This window comes from Amia ocellicauda, chromosome 20 (assembly GCF_036373705.1).
Source record: "Amia ocellicauda isolate fAmiCal2 chromosome 20, fAmiCal2.hap1, whole genome shotgun sequence".
Lineage (NCBI taxonomy): Eukaryota > Metazoa > Chordata > Actinopteri > Amiiformes > Amiidae > Amia > Amia ocellicauda.
This window is the reverse complement of record NC_089869.1, coordinates 20,593,148-20,610,695: the sequence shown is the minus strand read 5'-3', so window position 1 is coordinate 20,610,695 and position 17,548 is coordinate 20,593,148. Positions and strand designations below refer to the sequence as shown.

Genomic DNA, 17,548 nt, shown 5'->3' with positions numbered 1-17,548 from the left:
TTCAATGTTTCAAACCTAATTAATGTATAAAAAACATGAGGATTGTTTAACTCATTATTTTACACACAGGGGGTATAAAATAATCTTATCGGCATTCAGATCTTACATGGAGATGTGTTCCGCTCCATGCAATTACACTTTACAGCTGTAGTGCACTCTCCAAAGCAATCTGATTTCCTTAAACTGACACAATGCACTTTGTTAGTTATTTATAGTTAATGTAGTTACATAAGCTCCCACTAGCTTTAATTAAATTTACTCGCATCAGGCATTTCATATCAAGACGTGGTATTGATGGGCGGAATTAAACTTTAATGACGCAAAATGGAAAACAATTCTGGTGGAGCACGACGCTTTTAATTAGACAAAATAGCAATGTATGAAATCTCAGTAGGAGTTTAAAATTAACACTGTGTCCACAATACTATAGCTTTTCCAAAGCATGTTAATAGAATATGAACGCAACCTTGGGAAGTTTTCCAAGAGAGTAAAACCTGAAACAAAATTAACACACTGTTTGACCCGAATGTCAGTGAAATGTTTCTTATTTTCCGAGTCTCTGTTCTTTTCTATTCATACCTTCGATATAACAGGATTTCAGAAATAGAGAGAGCTAAAGTGAACATTTAATCCCCATCCTCAATTTCTATTCAGTGAAACAAAAAAGCTTTCTTAAAAACAAACAAATTAGAAAACCAAACTGTAGATATCACAACCTAAATACTCTGTATCGAAGAGCTGTGTGTTTCATGTGAGTAATTGTGAGATCCCTCTAGGTCCCACACCAAAACCAGGCCAAGACCGCCTGGCTGCCAAGTCGAATGTAGTCAAGCTGTTTGCGTGTATAAAACAGTACCGAACTAGACAACTAGACGTGGGCTGGAGTGGGATGTAATTGGCAATATGTAAAAACCATAAACAAACCGCAGCTGATGCTTATGTGTTTCACTGAGAAATCAAAGAGAAATGGACAGTACATTGGGGACAGAATTTGGGAAGCGAAGCATTTATTAGACAACGAGGCTGGCCAGGGAAAGCAAACAAACAAACTAAACAAATTAAATTAATCTAAAAACTGTTTGCAGGCAAAGATAATGGTTATAAACAAAATTGTACAGTTGCTCCTTGTGCTAAACAATAAATCTCTCCATCATAACTTCAGATGTCCTCTATACTCTAAGGATTAAATGACCAGGGAGGGGATTTTAATGGAATTAGGAATTAACAATTGATTATTTTAGTTTACTGTTAATTAAATTACATACATTATATTTCCTACAAATAATAATCCATGGCTATAGCTATCAAACAAACTCAAACATTTTTTTGCTAATATATTTTTACATACAGTCTAAGATTGCAATATTACACACATACAATTTATCTGAGAAACCTAAATTGTTGCGCCTGTGTAGAAAATGGTGAAATGGCCATTCATGCCATTTCAAATCATATCATTTTGAAACCTTCAATTGGGGATTACCATACAATGCTTCCTTGACTCCCCATTTGTTTAATGTAACTTTAATGCGAATACTGAATTTCCTTTGATACCTCTTACACTTTAAAACATATGACCATGAACATGGAACCAATAACAAGAGCCCATCAATGTTCCCACAGTCCAGTTCAGTTGACCTAGCTGTAGCTCTGGATAAGGAATGCCTAATGCCTAATGTTCCACTCTGTTGGTTCAAATACCTTATATGTGATCATTTCTTAGGCAGGGAAGCATCTAAACCGCTCCAAAATGGCATTTTTTTTAACTCAAAAATAAAATGGTGTTTGCCCACCATGCAAAATTAGGGCCAAGCTTTGTAATTCTGGCGAATCAGTTGGTATTGACCTAAAGATTACCAAAACAGAAAAGAAACTGAACCAAACACTGAAATTATAACATAAAACATATCAGCTACAAGTACGTTAAAAATAATACATGTTTGGAATGGTTCTAAATTTGTTATAAAATTAAAGCAAAACATATTGTTCACAGAAGGACAAAAGCATCTATTTCTGTAATTGTATATCCTGAAACTTTATGCACTGCAAAAGGCATTGCAAAGACAAAGTAAAATATAATTGGAAACATGGGAAAACTACAGATTATTCACTAGAATGAATGACAGTAAAAATGATTAACATACATGTGCTCTTTAAAAGAAAAACCTGGAGGGACAATAAAAGCAGTTTTACCCTTTCAAATATGCACAAGTGTGCTGTAAATTTACACATCCATGTCAATTGCAAATATGTTTTTTTCCATTGTGCTCACCTGTGAAAATAAAATGTTCAGTGTTTTTCCCATAACATTCAAGTCCATCGTGTCAATGCATTAAAGCCAATAAAGTAAGATTGTGTATCTATTTTTAATCAACCGATTCCACCAACCACACTTCAATGGTGTCAGAATGTGTTTCCTATAATTATCATTCTTATCACCTGCTGCTCAGTTAAAGCCAAGAGAGACGTTTATGACTCAGTGAAAAAGCCATTAAAGACTGAACTCAAAGCCAGACTATGTAAGAAGAAAAAGTACAGAGTTGTATTTAATAGAATAATTCAAACATGGTGGTGAAACAGATCAAAATAGTAAACGTATTTGTGTATACATTGTGGAATGAAACCTAACTGGAGAATTAAGGGGAAAAAAGTTGATCATACTGGAAACAGATGTGGTGAAACAGCTCCCATGGTGTCAAATATGGATTCAAAGTTCTGCCTAAAGGAAAGGGTTCGACACGTGTGATGAATGTGTGTGGCATCTATATAGGCCAACATTAATAAGGTATACAAGCCATACCGATAATATGACCAGGAAGTGTAACCAATATACACTAGAGATCAATATCAAGATCAAAATATGTTACTACAGATAAAACCCTGGCAGGAAACATTATTGGCTTTGAAAAGGGGTGAGAGTGTAAACACAGATCGGGAGGCAAACAGTCCAATAGACAAGGTTGTTGATCTTAAAGGTCCTCTAAAAAATAAAACCCACACACACACATATATAATCTTCACCAGCAGCCCATATCGATCCACTGCTGGATGAAGGTCTCCCAAGATGTTTCCACTTGCTTCGATCCACAGCTTCTCTTTTCCACATCACGCCTGCAAAGTGTATGATTTAATCTTCCCATCTTCTCTGTTGTCATCTTCTAGGCCTTTTCTCATCTCTTGGGATCCATTCGATAGCTTCTTTTGTCCATCTTTGATCTGTTCTTCCCGCAGTGTGTCCGGCCCATTGCCATTGTAACACTTTCAATGATGTCACATGCTCATGTTTGTTCGTAAATCCATTCATTTCATCTTGTTAAGCACACATCTTTCCATTCTCCTTTGTGTCGTCCGCAGTTTCTGCAATATTCTTGTGTTTGACCAGGTTTCACATCCGTCAGTGAGCTCTGTTCGTATGCATTGATCAAATACAGGCAAGTGGGTAGATTTCCTTTCACCAGCCTGCTGTTTCTTCCCAATGCACTTCATCCCATTTCCACTGATCTTTTGATCTCCGTCTGAGCTGATTATATATTCTTGAAGAAAAAGTATGTATGAACGTCTTGGAATTGAGTTTTCATTATGTTAACAGGTGCACAAATTAAATGAGATATCAAGGAGGAATATCGACTGCATGCGCATGTGTACTTTTGTATTTCCTAAGCTTAATAAGTATCAACCCACCTCTACAAAGCTGTACTCAGTTGCAGCTTCATTTTTTCTTTGTAAGATGTTATTTTCTTCTAAATATAAATGTAACAGTTACAGGTCTGCAGTTTGTTATTAGCTGGTGGGTCACAGTTGCGACCCAGCACTAAATATCTCTGACACACATCTCTGCACGGTCCTGGTGTTTGCAAGGTTGCCTACTACTCCTTAGGGCTGGTGGGATTTGAAGTTCAGATATGAATGGATGATTCATGAAAGAAAGATGGGGGGCAGATAGTCCAGGGAATGAAAGTTCGCTCATGAGGAAGACCCTGATAAAACTTCCCTTCAGGCTATGTCCCTAAAAACTGTGTTATGCTGGGTTCATAATGGACTGCTTTTGGTTATTGTCACTAATTCTACAAATTGACATTGAAAATAATAATAATAATAATAATAATAACAATAATAATAATAATAATAATAATAATAATAATAAACATGTTGCTTATCATGTTACGTCATAACTTTCTTTATTGTATGACATTTGCATATGCTTGTTTATATGTAAATATGTTAACACTATCACATATTCGTTTCTCCAGGCGTTTACTAACCTTTTCTGTGCTGCTGAATAATTCTGTACAAGCTCATTATATTTGATTGTCTTGCATTTCACTACACTTAGTCCGCAGTATTTTGAGAAGAATGCCAATAGTGAACTAAATCCGAATCCGCATTATATTGAATGTGTATGTAAAACAGATCGTTTACATTCACCAGGACTTTTACGACGTTAAACACATATTGTGAGTCGCCGCATTTGATCCCTCGTCTGACATTGTGCATCCGACACACAAGGACTGAACAAAGGATACAATTTGACACATATGAAGCGAACCCTATATCTCAGATGCTATATCAAGTAGAGACCAAACTCCTCACAGAAAGGCTACAGTTTACATATATGTGTAGAGGTTTGCATGTGTTTTTGCAAGGACTGTGCCGATACTTAAAACAAGGTTGCAATGCACGGCGTTGGTACTAATCCAACTGTCCAGAGCAGCTCAGTGTAGAGCAGTCATCATCTCAGGTTGTCTCTTCTACGTCAGTCACCAACTGCTGGGCTGATTCAGTGTCTCTCCTCCCATGCCTCAGACACAACCAGTTGTTCACAGGCTAGTGTGCACCGACTTGCCTCTGTGGAAACAGGATTCAATCACTGGCAAGGACTACACTCATCTGTTTGCAAAGGGAGACTCGCTGTCAAACGGACCTGCTGTTCCCTGCAGCTTCATTAGAAATGGTGTAATTTGCAGAGCTGCAGCAATCTGAAGTGTGAGATGCTGACCCTAATAAGACAACGTCATTACAGGTAAGTGCATTCTGCTGAATACACAGATCAGTCTACTTGAAGCATATGAAGATGCAAGACTGTATAAGCATATGAAACTTGAGAGTAACTAATGCATCATCGATTGTACGTGTTGTTTATTCTGTATCAAATGTCTGGGTTTAATCGGCAAATCTTCCTGAGTGGGCTAATCAGCTGGGAGATGCACATATTTAGTTAAGACTTGTCTCCTTGAATTTGTTTGTAAATGTATGTGTGTCTTGGGGTTGGGATGATGTTGAACAAATTTAGGAAAGCTAAATAAATCTACTAAAACCCTTTTAAACGTGTAGATAGATAGACAGATATATAGGTAGATAGATAAGTAAATACATTAACCTTTGGATATGTTATACAGAGAAAATCGAATTTGATAGGTTAATCAGAGACTATTTTCTTCATGTTGTTTGGATTCATAAGGGTGTTAAAATGCAGGATTGATGGGATAAAAAAGATACATTTGATTTAGTTGAATTATGTAAAATGAAGGAATGCATGTTTTTCACTCATAACGTAATCATAATTTTTGCATGAGCTGTTTTTTGCATTTGCATGTTGTCATCAAATTGTTTTCTTAATTTAGCCTGAAGCAAAGTAACAAAATACTGAATGCAAAAATGTAAACCTTTTAACTTGTTAAATAAAAATGAATGGTTAAAATGGAAGCATTACAGTATGTGTAACTGGTGGAATATCTGTCTTCAGATATTTATACTTAACTTCATACGTCAGGTCTGATCTTCAAGGCAAACATTTTTACCCTATATTGGACTATCACAATGTGAAAAAATCCTTCCTATCCGTCCGTGTATACAAACAGTCACTCATGAGTTTTAAACAGCCCATCCCATGTAAATGTTAAGCACATTGTTTAGAGCAGGCATGAGGGAGGAGGTGTCAGTCTGCCAACAGCCATGATGTGAATACAAGGGTCACAGCACATGAGAGACTATTAGAGGATACATAAATTTGGGATATCGTTAAAAGCCAAAAGTTACCCTCACAAGGCGGTGGTTGGTCCGCAGTCGACTGTTACTACAGTGATCCTGTACTTCAAAGGAAACTGGGAAACACAACCAAGGCAAGCAATTCTTGTGAGCCCAAAGCTAACAGGACAAATGTGTGCTGAACTAGAAGTGCGCAACAAAATACCCTGTCTGCAAATGGCAGTGCATGTGACGATTTCCATGGGGGAATATTTGAAGGTATCTCACCGCACCACGGAGTAAATTGGGAACAACCGCACCTAACCTGGTGCAGGGTCAACTGCCATGGGTAACAAGCTACTGCCCTCTCCTCTGTATTTTAGAAACACTGGTTTGAAGGAGCATTGAGCATGTTAATGGAAGCTAGGGGTATCCTAGCACTTTCCAAGAGGGGAACGCTGTCATTGATGGCAAAAATAATCTGCACGTGCACACAACAGACTCTCATGGACATATTAAAATGTGTCCTGTGCTTTGCTAAAACCATTAAAAACTTCCATAGGATGTAGAAAGGCAAATTAAGCAAAACAGCAACATTCTGCTACTTGATAATGAAATAATACTGCAGAGACATGTATTATTTTAAGCTTTTTGGCCTAGTGGAGTAAATTCAGGCTCAACCCTGACATGAAAACTAGAAAACGGCATAACCGAAAGAGATGACTCTGTGACAAGCTTTTGAAATGTGATGACGTTATCTTGGAATGCGTCTTAGGAGGCGTCTTATCCCCCGGTCTACAGTCATCTGAGTGATTTTGAAGCAAAATGTGAAAAAAGGTCAGCGCCGCTGTTGCGTCCTCACACTGAAGAGCGCAGAGAGCAGATGCATGACTTTGGCTGGCAAATGATAACAGTTCTTAACACTGAAGAGCACAGTGGTCTCAGCAGCAGCTGCAATAACACCTTTCCCTTTTGCACTACTGCAGATCCACAGATAGGAGATATACGTCTCTGCATTTTTCGGGGACCTTTGTAGGGATGTTCATTGAAATGTAACAGAAAGCAGAGTCTTTTTTCCTTATGGTAAATCAATCATATCATATCACATTAATTTAAGTTTAAATACAACTGTTCTTGTTTCCAGGAGGTGGTTAACAGGCCAGAATTCAACTAACTACATATGCTGTGGAACCCAAGTCTTGCCATAGCTGGGTCATTTATCTGTTTGGATGTCTTTGGTACTTTATGGTCGTTAGCCTCTTCGTATTTGTCTCTTCTCTGACCCACGTCTCCGAGCAGCGAGATTTACACCTTGTGTCAGGGAACATTTCACTCCTGAGACGTGCTGAGATGTTTCATTTCTGCTCTGAAGCTCGTCGGCAGCTTTAGCCTGATGAGATATTCACTTTGTTCTCTTCTTTCTCTAATTACACAGACAGTTCCCAAGATCAGTGTCAAAGGATAAGTTCCCCCATGGAGTATAGTGCGACTGCATGGATTTTACCTGTTGAGTGTAATCAGGAAAATACTGCGTTTTTTGTTTGTAATGTTGCTGGTTATTTATAATACTCTTATATAACCTTGCACATCTTTTAGTCTTATTCTATAATCATAATTTCTTTTAAATCATTAATCATTAATCCATTAATACATTCTTTCAGATTTGAGTGACATATCCCACTCCCAAGAATTTCTGAAAGGAAAATGCAATTATATTATAAACAGTCTTGAGGAAATGAAAGCTAAGATGTACAGAACAACAATGACAACAATGAATAATGTTAATTTTGAGACAGCAAATAGAATGGATCCATTACAAATCTCTTTTCCATTTTTAATTAAAGTTGCAAGGAGTATAAACACAATCAAAAGGAGCCTTGTAATCTTCAATAAGACATATATCTTACATTATCTGAAACAGTTTTTTGGGGTGATTTATTATTAATAAAAGCCTTAGCGCTGGATAATGCTGCCAACCGCTGCCCACATTTGAAGATCAAGCCTTGTTTGAAAGAATAGGCTTCACTCCATTGATCAAACCAAATGCCAACGTGAAAATCTCTCACAGCTGTATCAGGGCATGGCATCACGTGAGAGAAATTGTACGGCTCCTGCAGTGGTTCCTTATGATCAACATGGGTGCCATATCTGAGAGAGAGAGAGAGAGAGAGAGAGAGAGAGAGAGAGAGAGAGAGATTTGAAATATTACTTTCTTAAGTCAATTTGCTCTCACAGAAGCAGGCATGTGCAATATGTCATGATGTTGAAAGCATAGCATTTTCTGTATTTGTTATGTTAATATGTAAATCTGGATTATGATCACTTTATATTTTGGCAGATGGAGCTAATTTGAAGAAAACCAACTGACAGATAACAGTCACTTCCAATGTAAGATGGAAGCTCAGTTTTAATCCTCTGAAATTTGAAAATCATAAGCAACATGCCTTCCCGAACGGACAGCCCAGACAATACAAGTCACAGCACGATCAGAGAGACTGATAAGAGGCTTGTACCCTCATTACTAAAGGCCTGAGAAGAAAATCAGGTTCTCTTCATTCGTTTGAAGCAGTCTAGCTTACATTTACACACATTTTAAAAGGACAGGGAATCAAACTGCATGGATTGCTAAAGAGCCTTTCATGAATACAATCGCCTGAGGTCCCGTTCATAAAAAAACAACAAAACAACAATAGAGTTACTTCAAACAAACACATTTCAATGGTTTAAGGAGAACAATGTCAAAAAGAGAGAATTCCAGCAGTAAGAGTAAGAGAAGCAGGTTTCAGGCTAATATAATAATTTAAAAAGTGTGAAAAGTAGGTTGTAGAATAATAATACATATGATTTTGAGGTCTTACTCCTGTGAAGTATTGTGTAGGTTAACAGTCATATTGTACAGAGTGTTGTTTAGGAAGTCGCTCAGCTCATATAAAAAGTGAAAGGAAAACAAAAATGATGAGAAACATGCACTGAGACCACAAGCAGGATGAAAAACTGATCTGATTCTGTAGCTATACATCATAACGTCTTGTTTCAGCCATTCACATTACATCCACTGGCACCATCTGACCTCTTCCTCATGGAGTTCGAATTCAGATCATGCCGGTTAGCTTGGCCCAAATGAGATCTTTCACATGGCGAAACCACACTTTCTCTTTTGGGTTTTGTGTGAATTAAATATCCATTGGGAAAGGCCCGTGGCTGAGTGCATGGGTGATGTTTGAGGTCAGGGTTGATGCTAGATGGCAGAGCTTAGACAAGGAGGCTCTGTGATGCCTTTCGCAGCAGCCAAGGATGTAGCTCGTAGCCATGTTCCTCACTTTTCATTAAGAGACAATTGTATCAACGCTGTTTGAGAAAAGTCACGAGAGAGGAAAGCTATATTGTCTACTGTTTGTTCTGCTAAAAGATAATGTGTTAATTGATTTTAATTTTTTTCATGTTGGCCCATTGTATCTTTTTTAGTACAGTTGGAATTCATTTATTAAGAGCATTAGTTCACATTAATTAAAGTCCAGCCATTTTTTCCATATATGGAATTACAAATGGGATGAGGGTGACTCAAACAAATGATTCTCTCTATATTTCTGTCAGATAGATAGATAGATAGATAGATAGATAGATAGATAGATAGATAGATAGATAGATAGATAGATAGATAAAAAGAGACATAGATGGATAGATGGACAGATAGATATATTGTCCTGTTAAGAACTAGATTACAAGGTTAGGACTGTAGATCTTGCATTAGTGATGCAATGACTTCCCAGATGCAATTTTTCCATTCCATCGTATGATGTATTATATGTCGGTGGAGTCTGGAACAGTTCAATATTATCTGAAGGAAATCTTGTATTATAAATTGTTCTGCAACTGTATCTCAAGGATAAGGTTGTCCTCAATAAGAGGATGATATTCTGAGTCCTGATAGGCCTGTTTTTATATTTCTGTGTTATTTACGGGGTTGAAACTGGCCTTTATATAAGGTGTACAGGAAGTATTCACCGCCCATGGACCCCCCAACCTGAAATCTTGATGCATTTTTTATTATTATTATTTTTATTTCTTGGCAGACACCCTTATCCAGTGCGACTTACAACCTAAGTGCAAACAAAGTGCAAAAATACAGAGAAGTACAAGGCATCAATCATTACAAATTCAATTTAGCTAAAACATAGCAATTCAAAATAATACATTTTACAAATTCCAATTACAATTTACACAAGTACAGTAAGAGACTTCCTACATCCTGGACGGTGAAATCTAAGTGCTGTCATTTAAATGGGATTTGTTTCTTCTGATCTACAACAACAGACTCCACAATTGTAATGTGGGGGAGAAAAAACAAATCAATTAACAATATAAACCTGAAAAGTCCACATTAGGCTCAGATCAGGGGAGGAGTATAAAAAGATTTAAAAGACAGTGAATATCCCTTGGAGCACAGTTAGTTAGAGTAAAAAGTGGAAGGTATACGACACCTCCTAGAATCTGCTTAGAGCAGCCGTCCTCCCAAACTGAGCAGCAGGGTAAGAGGGACATACACCGATCAGCCATAACATTATGACCACCTGACTAATATTGTGTAGGTCCATTTTTCCTGCTTCCAACATATCAACTTTGAGGACAAAATGTTCACTTGCTGCCTAATATATCCCACTGACAGGTGCCATGATAACGAGATTATAAGTGTTAATCAATTCACCTGTCAGTGGACATAATGTTATGGCTGATTGGTGTAAGTCAGAGAAGTCACCAACACGTCAGTGACAACTCGGAGAGACCTATAGCGCTCCATGGCTGAGATGGGAGAAACTGTCTATGTGTCAACAATAGTTAAGGTTCTCAAAAAAGAGTGGCAGGGACTAGGAAGCTTGTCCGCGCAGAGGGCAAAATGGATAGAGCTAAATACAGGCAAATCCTTGAGGTAAACCTGCTTCAGTCTATAAAAGACCTAAGACTTACCTTTCAGCAGGACAATGACCCCAAGCACACAGCCGAACGACATTGGAGTGGCTTCAAAACAGGAAAGTGAACGTATTAGGGTGGCCCAGTCGAAACATGGACTTGAATCTGATTGAAAATCTGTGGCAAGACATGAAGATTGCTGTCCATCAACGATCCCCGTCCAACTTGACGGAGATTGAACAGATGTGACAAGAAGAATGGGCAAATATTGCACAGTCCAGATGTGTAAACCTGGTGGTGACTCACACCGGAAGACTCACAGCTGTAATTGCTGCCAAAAGTGGTTCTACCAAGTGTTGACTGTGAATATTGATCTAACCAACATTTTTTTCATAAAAATAAAATATAATTTCTCTGAACCCTGAGTAATGTTGAGTAGGTTGTGTAAAGGGGGATAAATCCCATTTGAATTTCAGGTTGTAACACAACAAAAAGTCCAAGGGGGTGAATACTTCCTTCAGGCAATGTATGGGATGTTAATTTAAATATATATAGATAGATATATATTAGAGCAAACATTTAAAAAACAGCTGTGGGCTGTTGCCTCAGATATGGGTGAAATAGAAGTCTGACTCATTTCTAAGGGAGCCATCAGTTAAATGTAGCATTGTATTAATTAAAAATAAAACTAGTGCTTCAAAACATTTTGTGTGAGGCCACGGCCATCTGTAACACCCTATAGCCAGTTTTCTGAAAGAAATCGGCAAAAGCCATGCTTGTAAGAGCCTGTAGTGTTTTTAAACTTAGAGTAGGGTTTGGTACCGGTTTGGTTAGTACTGCTGAGTGACAGTTTTTAATGCTATTGAATCTCTTATTTGATTAAGGCACCATTAACTTTGATTACGATAACATACTTAATAATTGAGCATCATCCACCCATCTCAGTGCTAAGTAGAACTGATTAATAATATATAGACTAACATGTATTTATTTTATTTTTTTCAGATAAACACTCGGAATCAATACCTGCTAAGACCACAATGCATTTGTTTAACTCCGGAGGGACCGCTTTTGCCTTCTTAATAATCAGCAGGTAAGAGACGTTAATGACTTGACCCCAATGTAACTCCAGCACAGCAAGGCTCACTGTGGCGTTATTGTTATTCTACTGGATTTCCTTCGCTCTTCTTTTTTTCTAATCAATTTCAGGCCTGGAAGTCATTGGGGGAAGTTAATGTCTGTAAGATATTGTGACGTAGTTAACTTTTGTGTGTGAAGCAAAGGTTCTTCAATGTTAGATATTAAGTTTTGTGGAATAAGAACGGATATACAGTATTTTGTTCCCTATCTCAATTAAGTCAAGAGTGCACAGTGGTTCACACTATGTCAGTTAAAAGGAACAATACATTCCAATCAGAATAAAAAATCTCCAAATTTGTCCTCAGTGGTGGTTTCAGATTGTGTCAGAAGCTTTTTTGTTCTGTGCATTAATGTAACTGCTATAAAGGGCACATTATAGTCTGCTATTAACAGGTGGGTCAAAGTTTCGATTTAATCCCACCCGAAGCTCCAAGTTGATGTCGAGTTGATAAGAACGTGACTGTGGATTTGAAATATCTCTGTGCACAGCGATTACAGTGACAGTCTGCTCCGCATATTGAGAAAATACTGTATGGCTGATTTTTTAAAGCAATGTTGCTGTTTTTTTAACTGTTGGCAACTTTAAAAGATGTAGCTATGCCATGTAGTCTTAAAGTTGGGAATGCATGGCTCCAATTATTTTGCATAAGCAGATACTAGCAGGAGGCAAAGCATTCATCTGTTTGCTAAACCATCTGTGATGGGGCCCAGCTTTGGCAGCAGGGGAGGCTGAGTGACGCGAGTCCCAACATACAAGATTAATGCTGTTTCACATCGTGCACAACTCTACTCCACATAAATAACAGAGATGACATCATTAGTAACGGAAATGAAGATGTGTAGGTTATGCATTGTGCAGATACACAAATGCACATGAGCTGTCACTTACACATAAAGGATGCTTTTTTGGGGCGAAACATTCAGATTTTTACAATTTAAAACATCCATTAGCTGTAGGAAGATGACAGTGTGGTATATTTAGTTTGAAATCAATTCAATGTATTCCGCAGGATATTTTGTTAAGGGCACTTTTTTAAACACATCAGGACTGCTTTCTTCAGAGACGGCTTAAGCTTTTTGTGAAATGGTGATCCAGTCCAATGCAGTGACAGAATATTCCCTCTGTAATGAATCTTCAGTGTAACCCGTATATTTCATTCCAGTGTAGACTAGAAATATAGAAGCTGTTCATGCATTTTATTTAATATTTATGCTGTGGTCAGGTGTTTTCACAGAGACATAGTAACATAAAAGTTGCTATGTTTAATGTATAAACTGAAACTTTTATTTTTTGCTCTTCTGGGGCAGACTTCCATATGACAAAATAAATAAATAATAGATGCCGCACAGATTCATTTCATAGTACAGTGCGGCTCCGTTTCCATTGTGAACGCAATAATGTTGGTTTGGATTTGCAGGGCGCTACACGGTGGCTTGATGGCTTCTCCAGATATGACAAGTGTGCTGTGTAACTTCAAAATCATTCACAGGATCAGACACACATTTTCATTGCAGAGGCATCATTAAGAATAACTCCTCAAAACCTCGATGCGTCGCCTAAATTTGAGTCTGAAAGAGGCAGTCATGGAAATGTGTGTGAAGTGAAGTGATATAAATGCATCTAACGGCATCTTCAGTTGTACAGCTTGTTCATATCAGACTTCAAAGATGTGAGAAGTTACTTGTTACTGGTTACTTTGAAAAACACTACAGTAATATATATATATTTGTTATTTATAAATACGTCAATACACACAACATCACGAACATGTTGTCCACTCAAAGAAAAAAACATACTGTCCTATTTTTTTATTGTATGTTACACAATAAACACAATATAACTTTTTAACTGGAGTAACGATGATGCTGTTGTACAGCGGCATTCCCCAGAGCCAAAGAAATGTTCCTGCTCAGAGTGTCCTCATCATCCGCATGGGAAGAAAAAAAAGGATGCAGGATTCTTTATGACTGTTACAGAATGAATTGTGTAACTTATACATTAATGCACTGTTTTTATTTCTCTGTATGTACCTGCCAAGGGAGCTAAAATTACCTGAAAGTATATAAGCATATTCTTTCTATTCTAGAATGTTTAAGTTGATATTATTGAGTTCTTTGGTTGCACTCTGTTTAATTCGATGCATTATTATGCAGGGACACTGGTGTGTAGGATGGCTTTGGCTGAAACAAGTCTATTTAAATCCACACAATTGTATTGCAGAAAAATAAATCTATAATATCCATTGAGAAGGTTGCTGCGTATTTTTCCTTTCGTTGGTGGAGTGTGTATATCCGTGACAACAACTGAAAGTCAATTTTATTTTCATCTCCAGTATGAGGGTCTTAAATGCTAATGCGTAACTGGTTAAACGCCACTTTGGGAGATATTGGAGGATTACATGTAATAATAGTATTGAAGATGAACCATTTCCAAGCAGCGGTTGACTCTGTGTTGGGCCTGTGTTTGCGATAAGGCTGGTAATCTTGCTGGCCTGACATTAGGGGCTCAGTCTGGGGCAACAGCGTTTTTAGAGCGTTTTTATGAATAATCACGTTGTTGGCCCGATGCCACCTGCAGCTCGGGCTTTACTGACATTTCCCATGCCTGATTGCAAATGTGATGTCCGTGAAAGTAAATACATGCAATAAACATCACACATATTATCTCATTTTTAGCGTGACATGTTTGAGATCATGGCACAGTATGTTTTAAAAGCCATAAATATCTGCTTAATAATCCCGTGGCCGGTTCACAGCACAAGCAACCTGGCCTGTTGACACAGTCGGCTGTGAAGCGCTTGAAGACACCTCTGTCAGCTCAAATTGCCTGTGAACGCCGACCTATTATACTCACTGTAAGACCCAAACACAAGCATCTAAAACATCTGAGGAGCTCAGAATTAAAACTGATATCTCACCGCTATTGAGTTTATAGGATTGTTTATGTGATGATTAAAAATGACAATGTAACTGCTTGTCAGTTGTTAATGGAATTGGAGTAGAATTAAAATTGTGGACGTTTTTAATTGGTTAATTTGTTTATGGAAGATCTTGACAATATTGTGGCAACTTCATCTGGTTGAGGAGTGTTAGATAAACACTGGGGGGAAGCAGAAGGAACGAGGAGTTCTCCTCACCCCTCAGGTTATATAAGTAATAATTCCCAACAGTGTTCACATGGTTTTCGCTCCACGTTTCTATCCTGTTTACTGTCGATCATATAAGGATTTACTCCCCTGGCGTGCAGATGTTCCTCTGCATTTGTTGTTGGCGGTTATGCAGTTTTAAGTGCTTAGATGTCTTAAGATGTCTTATGCTCCAATCAAAGCACAGAAAGGGTGGCTCTGGCAGCACTAATATGAGATTTGACCATGCGAGGCACTGCCAGTTTTGTTTCAGGGGGGATTTAATCCGCCTCCATTTCCTCTGCATTAAGGGCATGATGAATGGCTGTACTCTTGTAGGAGTGCAAAAAGTAAAGGAATAAATAGAAGATGACATGAGCGAATTTGATCTGCTTTTTGAAATGCGCTCGAACTTGATTGTTGTTTACTCATCTGTGTATAATGTAGACAACTGGAAAAGTGGACATAGTTATCTTGCACTTGTTTTTTTTTTATCTGCATTAGATACATTGTCCTGAATGCTTGTTGCGCATGTGAGGAGAATGTGATTTTTGAGTCTAATTGTTGTGAATTTTGGGACCATTGTGGAAATGTTTTGATTATCTAATCCTTAAGTACTTAAGTGAATTGATAGACTTTTTAACATTTTTTTTTACAACTGTTGGCTCGGCTTTGCAGTTCTTTCTTCACTATCGGTACTGGGTATCCCCCAGAGGCAGCTGATGTCCGTCTGGCAGGAGTGGAGCTGACTGACTGACTGCTCTGAGAATCGCCCGAATGTGAGTCAGTGGGTGAGGAGCCCACTCTGTACTAGAGCACTTGGAAAAAGAGACTCTGTCAGTCAGTTTCAGCTTCGTCTTTTACAAGTGTGTGAGGGGGTGGAAAGTCATAAACCTAACCGAAAGGTATGCAACATGACCTGCTTTATTTTTATATTGTTATGAGTCAATCAAGATCCAGATTGTAAAATATTGAGCACCTCCAGTGCATCGCCACGTATTGTATCCTGATACAATCGATATATTATTAATATTATCTTGCTAGACGGTGCTAGTAAACTGAGTAAGTTTGTCCGAGTAAGATGTTTTAAATATACATGAAAAACTCATCCTCTGTGAGTATCCCCAGAATTAATCTTGTATAGCCCAAACAAGATATGTATTTTTTTCCTTGGGGTATTTATTTGGTAATTCACTGCACAGTGCATTATATAACCCACAGTTTCTCTGCAGTTCTTCACTCTGATTCTAGGCAATCTCAATGGAGGGCTTTGCGAGGTCTTGCCATCTGCGCGAACCTTTCCTCAATCTAACACAACAGCCTGAGACAGAGATGCCTGACAGGGCTGTCAGAGCTCAGAAGCAGCCGAATATCAAAGTGTGTCTGTGAATTCCTACCGTAGAGCACACTTTCTGCATGGTTATAGCACTTGGCTTGGATTAAGCACAGAGCCCTGCTTCACGTACGTGCATGAGAAATGTTTTGAGACGTGTGTTCAGTGGAATAGTAATGTGCTTTAGTTAGTTCATCAGCCAGCCAAGAAACCCTGAATGACTAATTAATTCCTGAAACAGTTTCCATTCCTTTTATAATTTTGTCAAAACATATGTTTGTCAGTCAGGGTACCTTGCAAGTGATGCAAAATTTTCCACTTAAAGTGGATCATGGGAATCACCCCTAGGGGTCCAACACTGTAGTATTGCTTCCACTGCTGGGTTTTTCACAGGAATGGATTTTAAAAAGCCAAATATACATTTAAAATAAAGACAATGACAGAATGAATGTTATTCCACACTTCTGCATCTCATATCTCATATGACAGGCTGTGCCCACTGCCGTAGCCCACAGTGCAGAGTTAATAATTTAGATAAATGACGTGCGCAGGTCCTACAATCTGTCACTGCACTAAATACTCTATTAAGCTCCCCCAATAAGGTGTCCATTAGCTGCAATGTGTCGTAATGAGCCAAGGTTTTTATGATAATGGTCTCTGAGAAACATCATCCCTCACAGACGCAGAGCTCTGAAAATATAGATAGCCCTGGAAGAGTCAAATGAATTCTTAATGCTCTAATGTCTTTGAGATGTTGTTCTCTAAAGGGCATCCCATAAGTATTGTTATTTCCTTCAGCTGTACCTATGAAAACTGTCAGCTTGGGTGTTAAATACTTGTCTCTTTTATTGTGCAGTTGTAATTCTTTATTTCTGTTTTGGGCTCAGTCCACTGCTGTCTGCATTAGCCAATCAGTAGCTCAACTTTATATTGATCATTTATAGGGTTTCACAATTGCTAAGACACATTTCTTGAAACCTTCACCCATTTTCTCAAAACTTTAAACACAAAACCAAATCTTTAAACTACATTCACCCCTGACTCTTCGGCAAAATCAAACAATCGCCTCAAAACCATT

At 38.1% G+C, this 17,548-nt stretch overlaps 1 protein-coding gene across 1 annotated transcript in view; it reads left to right on the top strand.

The window, feature by feature from the left end:
- Positions 1-4,695: 4,695 nt before the first annotated feature.
- LOC136716034 (gamma-aminobutyric acid receptor subunit pi) overlaps positions 4,696-17,548 on the top strand; it is a 29,630-nt gene continuing 16,777 nt past the window's right edge. Inside the window, exons 1-2 of the mRNA XM_066693504.1 lie at positions 4,696-5,020; positions 11,878-11,965. Of these exons, the coding sequence (XP_066549601.1) occupies positions 11,913-11,965 (53 nt within the window). The 5' untranslated portion in view covers positions 4,696-5,020; positions 11,878-11,912. The remainder of the gene's footprint in view (positions 5,021-11,877; positions 11,966-17,548) is intronic.